This window comes from Lactuca saligna, chromosome 1 (assembly GCF_052625555.1).
Source record: "Lactuca saligna cultivar CGN05327 chromosome 1, ASM5262555v1, whole genome shotgun sequence".
Classification (NCBI taxonomy): domain Eukaryota; kingdom Viridiplantae; phylum Streptophyta; class Magnoliopsida; order Asterales; family Asteraceae; genus Lactuca; species Lactuca saligna.
The window spans coordinates 93,928,167-93,942,058 of NC_136417.1; the positions used below are offsets into that span (position 1 = coordinate 93,928,167).

Below are 13,892 nucleotides of genomic sequence, written 5' to 3' on the forward strand. Positions count from 1 at the left end.
CATCGAGCTCCTCTCCGAAAGGTTCTTCGTCTTCTTCGGGTTCGGCAGGCTCGCCCTCGACTTCTGCCTCCGGTTCCCCGTTAGATTCCTCTTCGGGGTCCTCCTTAGGTTCCTCTTCAGGCTCTTCCTCAGGCTCCTCCTCCTCTAGCCACCCGTTGTTTCCCTGATTAGGGAAGTAGGGGTCTCCAGGGTGATGAAAACCAGCCATGCTGTCTGCACGAGTACGTAAATATGCTAACATTATCCTAGGATGCTATGACTATTGTATAGACTAAGCAAACATTCTCTTTTTGGGTGATAAAGGGTATAGTTTTAGGTTTCCCTAGCTATCCCGATCTCATCAAGACGTGTGTTAGTTTTACCTTGGAGAGAATGTAGTTGATCAGGCTACATTCACTCCTTGGTATCACTAAGAACAGTCCCGAATTAACCGAGATACCAGCATTATTGTGTTTGATTCGGCGTTAGGTTCTTATCCCTAATGCAAGCAAGCGTGTTTTATTTACTTGTTTTGTTCAGAGTTATGTTAGTCCCTCTTTTTGGTTTATAGTTGCATATCAATGTGTGGCTCGACATGCTAGTTCACTATAAACAAAGCTCTGATACCAACCTGTCACACCCCCGAACCAGACGGCGGAAACGTCCGGGGGCTGTCGTGACTCAATTGAATACCATAACATTGAATATATATGAAACATAACAACATTCGTCACCATTCATTAATACAGTACAACCAGTAGCGTTTACATGTCATACATTGTTTAAACATTACATTCCCAACAATTAAATTGTTCGGTTCGTACATAAATAAACTGCAAGTCGTCACTGAATATGATTTCCTTTGATTCACTGGTTCCCTGAGAATACAAGTATTTTGAAAAACGTCAACATATGAAATGTTGGTGAGTTCATAAGTAGTGTTTGAAATCCAATGTTTGTATTGTTTGAAAACCACCAGAAAATCCGATATTTTCTGAAAAGAAAAAGCTTTTGAAAACGTTTGTGAAGATCCATAGGTATGCTTGTTTGTTTCTATACTTGTAAAAAAAATTGTTCATTGAAGTTGTATGCATTTCAAATCTGTATGTATTGAAAACCCTAGGAAAACCCGATGTTCTCCTAATTCCTTGAATTACATGAAGTTACATTGAAACCATTGCATAGCGTATAGTGTCAGCCCCAGGCGACGTTGGATTATTTTTGAGCATGATTAATTACTACAAACCCGCATTACACAAACGCCCAGTTTATAGCTATACTAACGATCCCGAAAGCGTCGTCCGTACTAATCACGTTATCCAATCGCCCTGACTAGGTGTAGTCCTACATCCGAAGAGAAAGAGGACACGAAGGCCTCGATGACTCCATTAACCGGTTGGGGATAAAAATGTACGAGGGGTCCCAGACCCGCCCCGCATGAAATGTAGACTTTACTAGCAATACCAAAGGACCCTTGGGGACCAGTAGTATACAAGCCATTGAAAGTCCCTCTACGTTGTGCCAAGTCGGTGAAACCCAACACTTCGTAGAAAAAAAATGTCTTCGGGCCTTAAGATCAGGTCATTGGGCTAGCTAGGCTCAACGAACAAGATTTTACACTTTTGGGGCCCAAAGATGGTGCGTAGACGTCTGTGCACACTCGCATGTATATTGAATTCCCAAACGTTATTTGTATGAATCGTAGTGTCGTCGTGTTAGTAGTTTCGGATTTTTTTATTGGTTCGAGACCGAACCAATTCGTTTCACAACGATTTTGGTATTGTAGTGTATTGTATTTGATCAAATTGCGTATATTGAATTAGCCTTGAAATTTTTCTGTTTTCAGCCCCTCATTGTTTGTAAAACTTACATTTTCAACCCTTTTATTGAATACTTTCCGGTTTGGTCCTTAAATTAATTTTCTTGACATTTTAACACCAAAAATTATTGAAATTAATATTTTTCAGCATATTTTTCATAGAAAACAGTTTAAGTCCCTGAAAATGCAGTTTTCTCGGTTTTAACCCTTCTTTTTCGCAACTTTGACAATTTTGGCCCAAATTGTAAAAATTTTACAACTTTGGTCCTTTTTAAATTTAAAAAGAATTTTAAACCTTTGAAAAGGACTTGGAACACTTATAGTCCACTGTTTTACAGAAAAATGCAGTTTTGGCCCTCCAAATCAGAAAATCTCGCATAATGGGCCTCATTGGGCCGAAAATGTCATTTTTAGCCCATTAAGCTTGGAATTTATGTTTTTGATCCTCTAAATGAGTAAATTTCCAGAAATTGTTTTATTGAAACTGTTTTGACACACTTCATCCATCAGAATTCGTGATATGTCGATTTAGGCCCTTAATTTTGTATTTTTCACATTTTAGGCCCAAAATTTGTGTTTTTAACCCAAAGAAAATTGTTACTAAACCACTTAACCATTTTTCTTGAAACACTTTGTATTTAAAAATATATTTGAAGCTAAAATCATTTAACACAAGATATATCTCGGTTTTGAGGGGTTTTATGGCTAGATCCAACATTATAACACACAAATGCATACATATAAGCATGGAAATCATACAAGGCATACAAAACACATATAAATCTACACTTTCACTTGTATTCCCCCCCCCCCACAAAACTCATAAAAACATAAAATAGGGGGTATGAAGCTCACCTTGGGTGTGGTTTCGGTTTTTGGAAGAAAAGATGGAAGAAAACTTGATGATTTTTGGCCTTAGCACCTTTCCTTGGTAGATCTTGAGTTTGAGATGGTTCTAGGGTGCAAGATCATGATTTTTGCATAGATTAGGGAAAGGATTTTGATAACAAAAAGAATCTAAACCATAGATCCAAGTATAATCTTACCTTAGATGATGATTAACTTGCAAGATCCTCTTGAAAGCCCCTAATTTTCGAGATTTTTGGAGAGGGGAGGAGGGAGAGTTCTTGAGTGATCTAGAGAGAATTTGAGAGATTTTTGTGGGTGTGTGTGTGTGCTAGTGGCCGAGAGTGAGAGAGAGAAGAGAAGAAGAAGTGATATTTGAGGTGATGTGCATGGAAGGATGAGAAATATTGCATGGATGTCCAATGGATAAAAATGAGGTGGCATGGGAAAGTCAAACCCTCCTCTTGGGCTTGATGTGGGCCGAAAACATGGAAGGAAAAAGGAAATTTGGGCTTTTTGCTCCCAAGCCCAATATTAGTGTTAGTTAGGGTGTGTTTTATACCTAAAAGAATGTGGTAGGATTTTCATATTTTTATTGGACTAGTTTAGGTTATTCATGTATCAAGGCTTTTAGTTCATTTCATTCTAGGTCCAACATGACCTAAAATGTTGAATTAAATAAATGTGGGTCCAATTTGGATCCAATTAGGGTTCTAAGCCCTTGATAGTCAAATTGGAAGCTTATTGGTCCATTAGGTCCAATAAGGAAGTTCTAGTCCAAAATGGACCTAAATGAGGACTTCTAGTGTTCCCACTTGTTTGATGACTATTTGTAGTACTTGTATGATGTATTTGATTGAAGTTTTTGATTTACATTAGCTTGAATGTATAGATTACATGACACAAAATTTCCAGTTGTGACAGAAAGGGAAAGAAAACCCTAAGTCAAAAGAATTGACTCGTCGAGTCCAGAGAGGAACTCGATGAGTTGGAGCGGGATCCGGGGGATTGAGTAAGTGACCAACTCGGCAAGTCGGCTCATGGACTCGGCGAGTTGGGTCTGAAAAGGAAAACCCTAAATTCGGGACTTTGGACTCTATTTAAGCACCTTATTCTCTCCATTAGGGATTCCTTAGAGTCTCTCTCATCCAGAACATAAAACCCTAAGCCTTCATTGTTGCTCATTCAAGCTTTCTTGCCATTTTGGTGATTTGAAGGAAGAATGAAGAGGGGAATCTTTGGGACTTCAAAGATTGGCTTTAGATCCAGGGTTTGTGGAGCTTTCCAGGGCATTTGAAGGTAATGAATCGTTACCTTCCCTCTTTCGCATATAGATCAACCTTGGTTATGAGATTTGGGGCTTTTATGCCATGTTTAAGAACCAATTCGAGTTAGAAGCCCATATCTAAAGTTGCTACTTCAGATCTAAGCATATATTGGCCTAGAGGGGCATAAAGTAACTGTCCTTGGGTTGATTGTAGAGCCTATTTGTCTAAAACCCTAGTTTATAGTGTTTTGAGCCTAGATCTCTTTATCTACACGTAAAGTTTGCCACTTTATGCAAGGATTAGGACCTTGAAGAGTGGATCTACAGTTTGGAGTCCAAGCATGATTCAAATAGCCTCTGCATATATGAAGGGTTGAATAGACTCGGCGAGTCCTTCGAGTGGACTCGACGAGTTGTAGGGAGATGGGCAGGAACTCGACGAGTTGGATGAACAACTCGGCGAGTATGTTGAAGATTGCCTTGGACTCGACGAGTCAAGTCGCGAAACCCCAAGCCCTTCGAGTTTAGACTCGGATCAGTGAGTTGAGTGGGGACTCGGTGAGTTGGGCAGGTCAGGACTCGGAAATCGGTAGACTCGGCGAGTCAGGGGCTGACTCAACGAGTCGAGTCACGAATGAAAGGATTCTAAACATATGAACTCGGCGAGTCAGTAGGCAGACTCGATGAGCAGTGTTGACCTGGAAGGTTGACTTTGATCAGGAGTTTGACTTTGACCAGAGTGGACTTAGATGGTTTCGGAGGATAGTTTGACTAAGTGCTATATTGATATTGAAGCTCAAGGAGCTAGTGGAGCAGTAGTTCAGAGAGAGTTGTCAGACATCGGTCAGAGGGATTACCAGCAAGTTCAGCAGTACCAGGTGAGTGTTCCCTTTGTGTGAATGGGTCTAAGGCCACAATGCTGGCCCATGTAGATACGAGTAGGAAGACCCAGGGGTTATCCCTATGCACTGTATGCAAGTATGATATTTAGGACCAAGGTCCATTGATATAGGGCGGGTGCCCAAGGAATGGTTTGCATGATAGAAGTATACTTGTTGTCTGTGTGATACTTGTATGTGCCTGGTAAGGTGGTGAGTGTGGGCGAGGTCCCGTATCTCACCAATAGCAGAGTGTGGATGGTGTTCCACATCTCATTTGCAGCAGAGCAGGGGCGAGGCCCAAGTTAGGGAAAGAGTGAGTATGGGCTGGGCCCGTATCTCACCACCAATAGGAGTGGGGATGGGGTTCCATGACTCATCAGTAGCAGGTCAAGGGCGAGGCCCAAGATAGGCGAGGCCTTAGGACAATATCCATTAGTATATGTTTAGCTTATGTGTTGTGATATGTTTATGTGCTATTATATGTTAGCGGGCGAGGCCAAGTGACAGGCGAGGCCTAAGTGAAACAGATCTGTATCCGAGTGGGGCTCGAAGCCAAGCGGGTCTTAGAGCGGCGGGGCCGTTGTGGCGGGCGAGGCCCGAGGTAGCGGGTGAGGCCCGAAATCGTGGGCGTGGCCCGCTATGTGTTGTATGTGTTTTTATTAGGGTATGTGGTAGGTTGGGGAACTCACTAAGCTTCGTGCTTACGGTTTTCAGTTTTGGTTTCAGGTACTTCCGGTAGCGGTGGGAAGAGCTCGGGGTGATCGCATGGCACACACCATTGATTTGTCAGCATGGATGTTTTACTCTGATAATGAAAATATGTTTTGGAAATGATACTCTAAATTCATGTTATGACTTATGTTATGTTTTATGAATATGGCTTTGGTAATGATTTAAAGAAAAATTTTTGGTACGGATTTTTGGGACGTTACACCATGAATGGTGTTATAGCTAGGGTGGCTACTGCTAGTCGAAGTTTCCTTTGGAGGTCGCGCGGAGCGACTGTAAGATTGATCGTTTGTACGTCAACCGGGCAGGAATCCGGTCTTCTGGATAAGTTTTCTGTCAATTATAAGTATATTACATGGAAATTTGGTCTGTGACTCTGTCTTCTAGTAGGAACCCCAGGTTATCAGAAGTTGAGTAGCAATTTGGGAGATAAATGCAAAGAATTCGGCAATGATTCTATATGGGCGGTCTTCTAGGGAGCCAGGCTATCTTGAGACTTCAGATTTCAAATTGAGTAAATGTGATCATATTGCAAGGAATTCGTTTGTCTTCAGGTTTCAGAACCCTGTGAGGGTTGGTTACGGTTCCTTTGGAAAGGATAGGGTATGCTTGTAGTTGTGATCGTGTTGTTCAAATTATTTGATGTATCAGAAATGGTAAGGAATGATTTCGATGACGAAATCCAATTTAAGTAAGGAAGAGTTGTAACATTCTATTTAAAATAGAGTAATTAAATAATAAACCTGGAACCTCGAGAAGTAGTTTTTATTATTATTTTATATTATTGTAGCCAAAATCAAATAATAATTAACGGGGTGTTGGTTTCGGGGAGCTAAATGATAAGATTAGAATCTTTGGGGCGGTTAAAGTGTAATACCGGGACTTATTTTGTAAAGATTTTCAGAAGTCAGGGGGTATTTGGTATCATTTGGACTTAATATGAAAGGATTTATGGAAGGATGGGTTAAAGAGTAACTTCTGGACCTAAGTTGAAAAGGTTTTGTGGAGGAGGGGCCATTTGGTAACATTCAGACTTAAGTTGAAAGAAAAGAGAGAAGGAGGGACCATTGTTGTCATTATGGGATAAAGTTTCATGGGGCTCGGGGTATAAAACCCGTCACTCGGTAACCCTAACCCTAACCTAAGAATGCAGCCGCCATCGTCGGAAAGTCCTCCAGCCGCCACCTTGTCGTAACCAACAACTACTCAACCACTGGCAGTCTAGCCGTCAGACGCCACCTCAAAGTTGCTGCCGGACGTCATGGGCTGCCGAATGAGCCACTAAGATCGATCATTGAAGTTGTGCCACCACTCCTCTATCATCTTCTTCCACTTCCCTCTATTGTCATCTATAGGCGAACCATGTCTGTCACCCGTGCTACTCAAACCACCCATCGCCACCTACTGTCTAGCAGACGCCGTGGTGGAGCCGCCGCCATTCTCGGTTGAAAACGGGCCACTTTTCTTCCACATATGCAATGTCCTTCGTCATCCTCCTTCGAGTCCGACGTGTGGGTATTGTTTGCAGTCTCAGCTTCTCCTTCCCCATTGTTTCGGTGTTACACACAACCATGACCATTGTTAACCACCGTTGTTGCCGCTACTGGTGCTGTTGCCGTCACTGTGCAGCACTAGGGGTGGTTTCGTCCAGATTTCTGGGCAAGACGTGTGGTGTTATCCGCTACTATCTCGTGTTTGTGTGTGTTGGGGCGTGTGTTGATTGGCTGTCATTGCAAACCGCTGCTGCTGCCCGCCATCTCATGCCATTGCCACCGCCTTACGCTACCAGGTGGGTGGCTGGGTCCATTTTGCAAACTGAAACATGTGTGTGTATGTGTGTGTGTGTTTATTACAGTGAAGTGGTGTTTAGGTGTTGCTTGGCTGAATTTCACAAGAAAAGCCACCACCACCATCGTGAGGTGGTGCCTGCCACCTTATACCACCGCCGACCACCACAGGGGTGATTGTGTGTGAGTGTAAGTGTTTTTTATATTGTGTATGTGTTATTTTGAATATTGTTGTACAATTATAATTAATGGTCGGAATAATCAAGGAAATTCATAACCGCCGCCTCCGTAAGCCGCCATTAACCACCACTACCCGAGTTCGTAGAGGGTGGTGCCCAACTTAATTAATAATTAATTAATCAAAAGTTTAACAAATGGATTAATTGGAACATGATTAGGTTGGTAACCCTAATTAGGGTTTAGAAACCCTAATTTGGCCTAGGCCTTGAGTTGGGCCTTTCTATTGGGCTTTGGTGATTGGGCTATCTAAGAGCAAGTAAATGGACTAAAATATTTGGATGGGCTTTAGGGTAAGGACCATGTGAGGGACTTGGGCCAAATTTGGAAAATTGGGCCATAATTGGGCCTTGATGATTGTGAGATATTGAACCATTGGAATGCCAAGTTTTTGGACTAGAATAGATGGTTGGGCCTTAAGGTAAGGCCCATGTGAAGGGTTTGGGCCCAATTTGGAAAATTAGGCCATATGTTGGGCTTGGGGTCATTGGTTGACTTTTGGGCCTTTGGAGTGTGAGTTTGGGCCTTGGGCTTGAATCATGCTAGGTTGGGGGTAAGGTAGTCTTTTACCCCAAGCATGGACTTATGGTTATACATTGGAACCCAATTATTAATTAGGTGTTGTTTTGATGATTGACAGTTCTGGAATCTGTTATCCAACAGCTAGGGTTTTGTCCGCATGACTTCAGCAGTGTGAGGTGAGTTCTCCTCACTATATCAACAGGGTCTAAGGCACCAATGCCAGACCTTTCAGATTTGTATCCGGGTTTATTGCATGATATGTTTTATGATTTGTATCCTGGTTATAGGATGGTTGCTATGTTAGTGATCTATTAGATCGGTATCCTGGTTATAGGATGGTTGCTATGTTAGTGATCTGTTAGATTGGTATTCTGGTTATAGGAATGTGCTATGTTAGTGATTTATTAGATCGGTATCTTGGTTATAGGATGGTTGCTATGTTAGTGATCAGTTAGATCGGTATCCTGGTTATAGGATGGTTTCCATGTTAGTGATATGTTAGACCTGTATGACTATCTGTACATGCTAGCTAACGTATAATATTTATGTGCACATGTTTGTTGGTTTGGGGGATTGGGTTGAGGCAGTTCATGCTTTGTGCTGTAGGCCAAGATACCCAAGGTGGACCGGATAGACTGCAGACCTGGTTAGGGCATACTAGTCAGGCCGAAGGCTCGACGAGCGGTCTGGATAGGCTGAAGGCTCTGAGAGGCGGTCCAGACGTGTCGAAGGCTTGAATAGCGGTCCAGATAGACTGATGGCATGTGAGGCGGTCTAGTCAGACTGATGTTTCATTATACATGCTGGTTTATTTATATGATATGATTATGATTGCATGGCGTTGGTATTTTGGGGGAACTCACTAAGCTTCGGGCTTACAATTGTTGATTTTGTTTCAGGTACTTCTGATGATCGTGGGAAGGCGAAGGCATGATCGTACACCTCCTTATGTTTTCATGATTTGATTATGGGATACTCTGACACTATACTATTTTGAAAACAAGATCTGTAATAATCATTGGTTTTGAAATGTTTTAAAAAGTTTAAACTTGGCATGATTTTTATGGGTGTTACAATCTTTACGTAGGTCAGGTGTAGCATGGACATAACGACCACAATGTGAGCACCATTTTCCTAGACACACCCTTGAATCGGTTGAACTAAGTTGTCCTACAATGGTAAGAACTGACGATTGAAGAAGAGGGGATGATCAAGAGTCATCTTGGGGAAAGAGATAGAGGGTGAAAGTCAATGTCTGAAACTCAACCCCACCACCTTAAAGGTTAAAGCTATTAAGTTAGTTGTTCAGAAAAGGTTCTTTAGGGTAAATTGACATAAATACCCTCATGTGCAACAATGCAAGTTATGTAGGGGCAGGTTAACGTTGGAATGGACAAACATCTAACTCAGGGACTATTCGCGTGCAACTTAACATCTGTAAGTACCATTTGAGGGAAACCATCGTAGGGACTACTTAAGGGAAAGTTAAAACCATATTGGACTAAACTCGCAACAAAACGAAAACTTTAAACCTACGGTGTTAGGCCAAACTTGTTTGGACCAAAATGATAATTTTCAGCCAACCAAGGGACCAATCGTGCAATTTTGTCAAATAAAAAGATAAAAACTATTATTTCCAAGTACAAAATATATATAATGCGGTTTTAAGCCTTTTACATCCCCAACCAAACGCGTTCTCTAAACGCCATCTCCATCGTCTCTTCCTCCCCCACTTCACTGTTTGCCGATTCACCCAGAAATTCAAAGAAACAAAGCTCCGGCACCGACTTCGATTCTGCAGAAACCGATGGTAATTTCTCTACTCCTCCTAATCACACGGGAAGATGTGTATGTGTCTATGTACTGACGGTGATTAAAAATTAACAACAAACTACGATGGGTTAAAATTAGTATCGCCTTTAGAAATATACGCATGCGAATTGAAGTCCTTTTTATGTTCTTGAAGGATTTATGATCTATCTGCTCATACCTCCATGATTTTAGTCATTATCTTTACGCTTGATTGTGTTGTTACAACTTACTTCTCGATATGAATTTTTCTGAGTTATTGCGGAGAAGAAGTGTAACCTAATCAATTCCAGATTTGTGTTTTAGTTTGATTTGATTTCTTGAATCTTGTTCAATTCTTGTTGGAGAGCTAGACTAGAGTATACAATGAAATCGATGAATGTCTAAACCTGATGTTGTAATGTATACACCCAAAAGTATCAATATAATGCTAAAGTTAAAGGTTTCTATGTCTCATAACATATCTTTGTAAGGTAAATACCATGATCTGAGGTTTTGTTTCTTGTTGCAGCATTAAAGTATTGGATTAATGACTCTTAAGTTGTTTTTTTTTGGATTAAGTTAAAAAGAAACAACAGTTTAAACAACAATTATTGGTTGTGTAATGTATTTCAGGCTGATCCAGAACTAGAAGCTATCAGGCAAAGAAGAATGCAGGAGCTAATGGCTCAACATGGTGGTGGTGTAAGTGAATTTTATTTATTTATTTATTGTTAATTGTCATATTTAGTTTTAAATTTCTTTTATAAAATTGTATTTACTTTGGAACTTGCATATATGAAAACAGGGAAGTCAGCAAAACCCTGATCAACAAAAAGCTCAAGATGAAGCAAAAAGGTTGTATTTCTTGTATTATTAACATCAATTGGTTCATATTCTTAGGCTCTTGAGATAAATGATTTTTAAAAAGTGTTTAAGAAAAAGTTGCCACATTTGTGGAAATGGAAGGGGAAAGATAAATGAGGGCAAATCTGTAAAAACATAAGACTTAATGGGAATTGGGAACGAAATAAGTTTGCCTTGATTACTCTTTTGTAGACATTAAAGTGTCATTATTCTAGTTATAGTTTTCATTAACTTGTGTTTTCATTATGGGGATAGCTGTTAATGTAAAATGAACGATGCTTTTTTCAAATGAATTTTTTTTTATTGAGGTTGTATTATGAAGTATTAGAGAGTTTTTGTTTTGAGTAAATGGAAATTTTTTGAAAGATAGCTTAACAATTAATAGAATTTGTGGAAGTGATTATTATTATTATTATTATTATTATTATTAATAAAATTGTTTTTGCTGATTTAAACTACTTAAACAACTTATACAGCGAGGCAGATGAACGGAGGCAGATGATGCTTAGTCAGATATTGTCATCTGAAGCACGTGAAAGACGTAAGTACCCTTGCATATGCTCTTTTTTATATATATGCTTATATATGCAACAATGTTTCATTCTTTTATTTACTTATGGAATATGCAACCTGGTTTCTTTTTCCCCACTAATTGCTGACTAGATAAATAGTGCTTAAAATATTTATTAAATGATGGTTAAACTTTTAAAAGAAATACTCTTATATATATCCATTAAGTCTATTGATAAGTTATTTCTTCTTTTTTTTCTATTAAGGCTATGTTTGGTGTACTAGTTGAAAAGCTAGCTGTTAGCTGAAAAGCCATCTGATAACTGAAAAACTAGCTGTTATATCAAAACCTGACTAATAGTTGAAAAACTAGCTATTATATGAAACTCAACTGATAGCTGAAAAACTAGCTAGTAAAAAATGATGTTTGATAAAAGTAACTGAAAGTTATGAAATGACATAAAAGGGCATATAAAATAATATGTTTTCTATAATTAATCAAGGGGTATATTTGGAAAAATTTTAAAAAGCTCCTAAAAAGCTGGTCTAAGGCTATGTTTGGCATACAAGCTGAAAAACTAGTCGTTAGCTGAAAAGCCATATGATAGCGGAAAAACTAGTTGTTAGTTGAAAAGCTTGACTAATAGCTGAAAAGCTAGCTGGTAAATAATGATGTTTGGCAAAAGTAGCAGAAAGTTATAAAATGACATTTAAAAAAATATATTCTCTATAATTAATTAAGGGGTATCTTTGGAAAATTTTAAAAAAACTCTTGAAAAGCTAAGTTTAAGCTACTTTTTTGGTTTGCCAAACATGACAACTAAAAAAAGCTCGAAAAATAAGCTGGCTGTGACACGCCAAACATACTGTATGGCGTAATGATGCTTACATGGATAAAGTGTGAATGAGACTAAATGACCATTTTACCCCTACAGTTGCTCGTATAGCATTAGTGAAACCCGAGAAGTCTCGAGGAGTGGAAGATGTTATACTAAGAGCTGCCCAAATGGGGCAAATTGCTGAGAAGGTACCTAAATCACAACCAACTTTCATACTTGTATATATTTTTATTTTTAAACCAGAAAATTAGTATTTAATTTAACCACTACTTCCTTGCTTTTTTAGAATATTTTGTGTTTTTCCGGATTAAACCTCGACTTTTATTTATTTTTTTTGAAAAAAAGACCTTGCATTTTTTCATTATTTTCAATCTGGCCCTTTAAGTTTTTTTTTTCAAAAAAGTTGTAAACGTGAGAGTTTTTTCGGGAAAAAGTAAAAAAAGTTTGAGGGTTTTTTCGGAAACCCTTCTAACTGTTTCCGGAAAAACCCTCAACTTTTTATTTTTTCCGAAAAAACCCTCAAAAACTTAAAGGGCCAGATTGAAAATAATGAAAAAACACAAGGTCTTTTTTTCAGGAAAAAAAATAGTTTTGAAGGTTTAGGGCTTCTTTTTGGGAAAATGATGAAATACAAAGTCTTTTTCAGGAAAAAAATAAAGTTGAGGTTTAATTTGGAAAAACCATAATATATAAGGTCGTTTTTGAGATTAACTCAAATATAAATATTTTGACTCTAAATAATCAGTTATTTTTTTAAGTAATGAAATGGTTGATTGTTAGTTAAAAAAGTTTATAAGTTTTATTTATATATTAATTTGTTCATATCTTACATGTTGTGATATAAATATAGGTTTCTGAAGAAAGGCTGATTTCATTGTTGGAACAAATCAACACTCAAACTACCAAACAGACCAAAGTTACAGTAAGTCTAATTTTTATTGATCTTATGAAAAAGACGAGAATACCCTCGTGAGTTATCATCACAAAAAGTTGACTGATTATTAGAACAAGTAATTGACTTTGTTTTGCATTTGTTGTTCTTGCTTAGATACAAAGGCGAAGGAGTGTGCTTGATGATGATGATTAGTTATTCATCCATTCGAATTTGGTCGCATGTTTTGGTGGTTGATATTGACTAAATTACCCTTTTGTTGAAAAAAAAAATCATGTAATTCTCCCTATTCCTCTTGTTTAAAGAGCATGTGATATGTGTACTAAATATGACCTAAGTTGGGTACGTTTGAGAATCCTTCATCAACCACTTATTATTTGTTAACCATTTATTAATCTATTGTATTATTGGAATTATTTTCTTACCCCTTGCATCTTAAAGGGTTAATAGGAGAAAGTTTTATTAAACATTTTAAATAGATGGGCATACATCATACATATTTTAATTATTAGAAAAAATTTACAAAAAAAGTTTGTGTTTTTGAGAAATTTTTTGAAGATATTTTTTATTGATTTGACATGATAAATTGAAATTATACATATTGTCCTAAACCGTTAAATCTAATTATTAAGTTGTTACTTTTTCAAATTATGACGAGTTTTTTCTTACCAAACATGAAAAATACTATATAAAAACTTTCACAACCACCATCCACCACCATCACCTTTAGAACTATCATCTTCAGCCACCAACATTACCTTACCTTTTGCTACCACAACCACCATTTTTTTAAATGATTAGTTTTGCTAGAGCTCGGTAAGGATTCGCCAAAGGAGACCACCCAACCCAACCATATCGTTCATATACCTGATTATTGCCATCTTCAATCAACATCGACATCATCTCTCTGGTCTTCAACTAGTTGTCAT

General features: G+C 38.4%; 1 protein-coding gene across 1 annotated transcript; it reads left to right on the plus strand.

Moving 5' to 3' along the window:
* Window positions 1-9,746: 9,746 nt before the first annotated feature.
* On the plus strand, window positions 9,747-13,379 carry LOC145041708 (double-stranded DNA-binding family protein). The gene is made up of 7 exons (XM_078989866.1): window positions 9,747-9,877; window positions 10,492-10,560; window positions 10,664-10,713; window positions 11,199-11,263; window positions 12,168-12,259; window positions 12,922-12,993; window positions 13,120-13,379. Exons 1-7 carry the CDS (start codon window positions 9,875-9,877, stop codon window positions 13,156-13,158), a joined length of 390 nt encoding a protein of 129 aa, XP_078845992.1. The 5' UTR covers window positions 9,747-9,874; the 3' UTR covers window positions 13,159-13,379.
* Window positions 13,380-13,892: the final 513 nt, after the last annotated feature.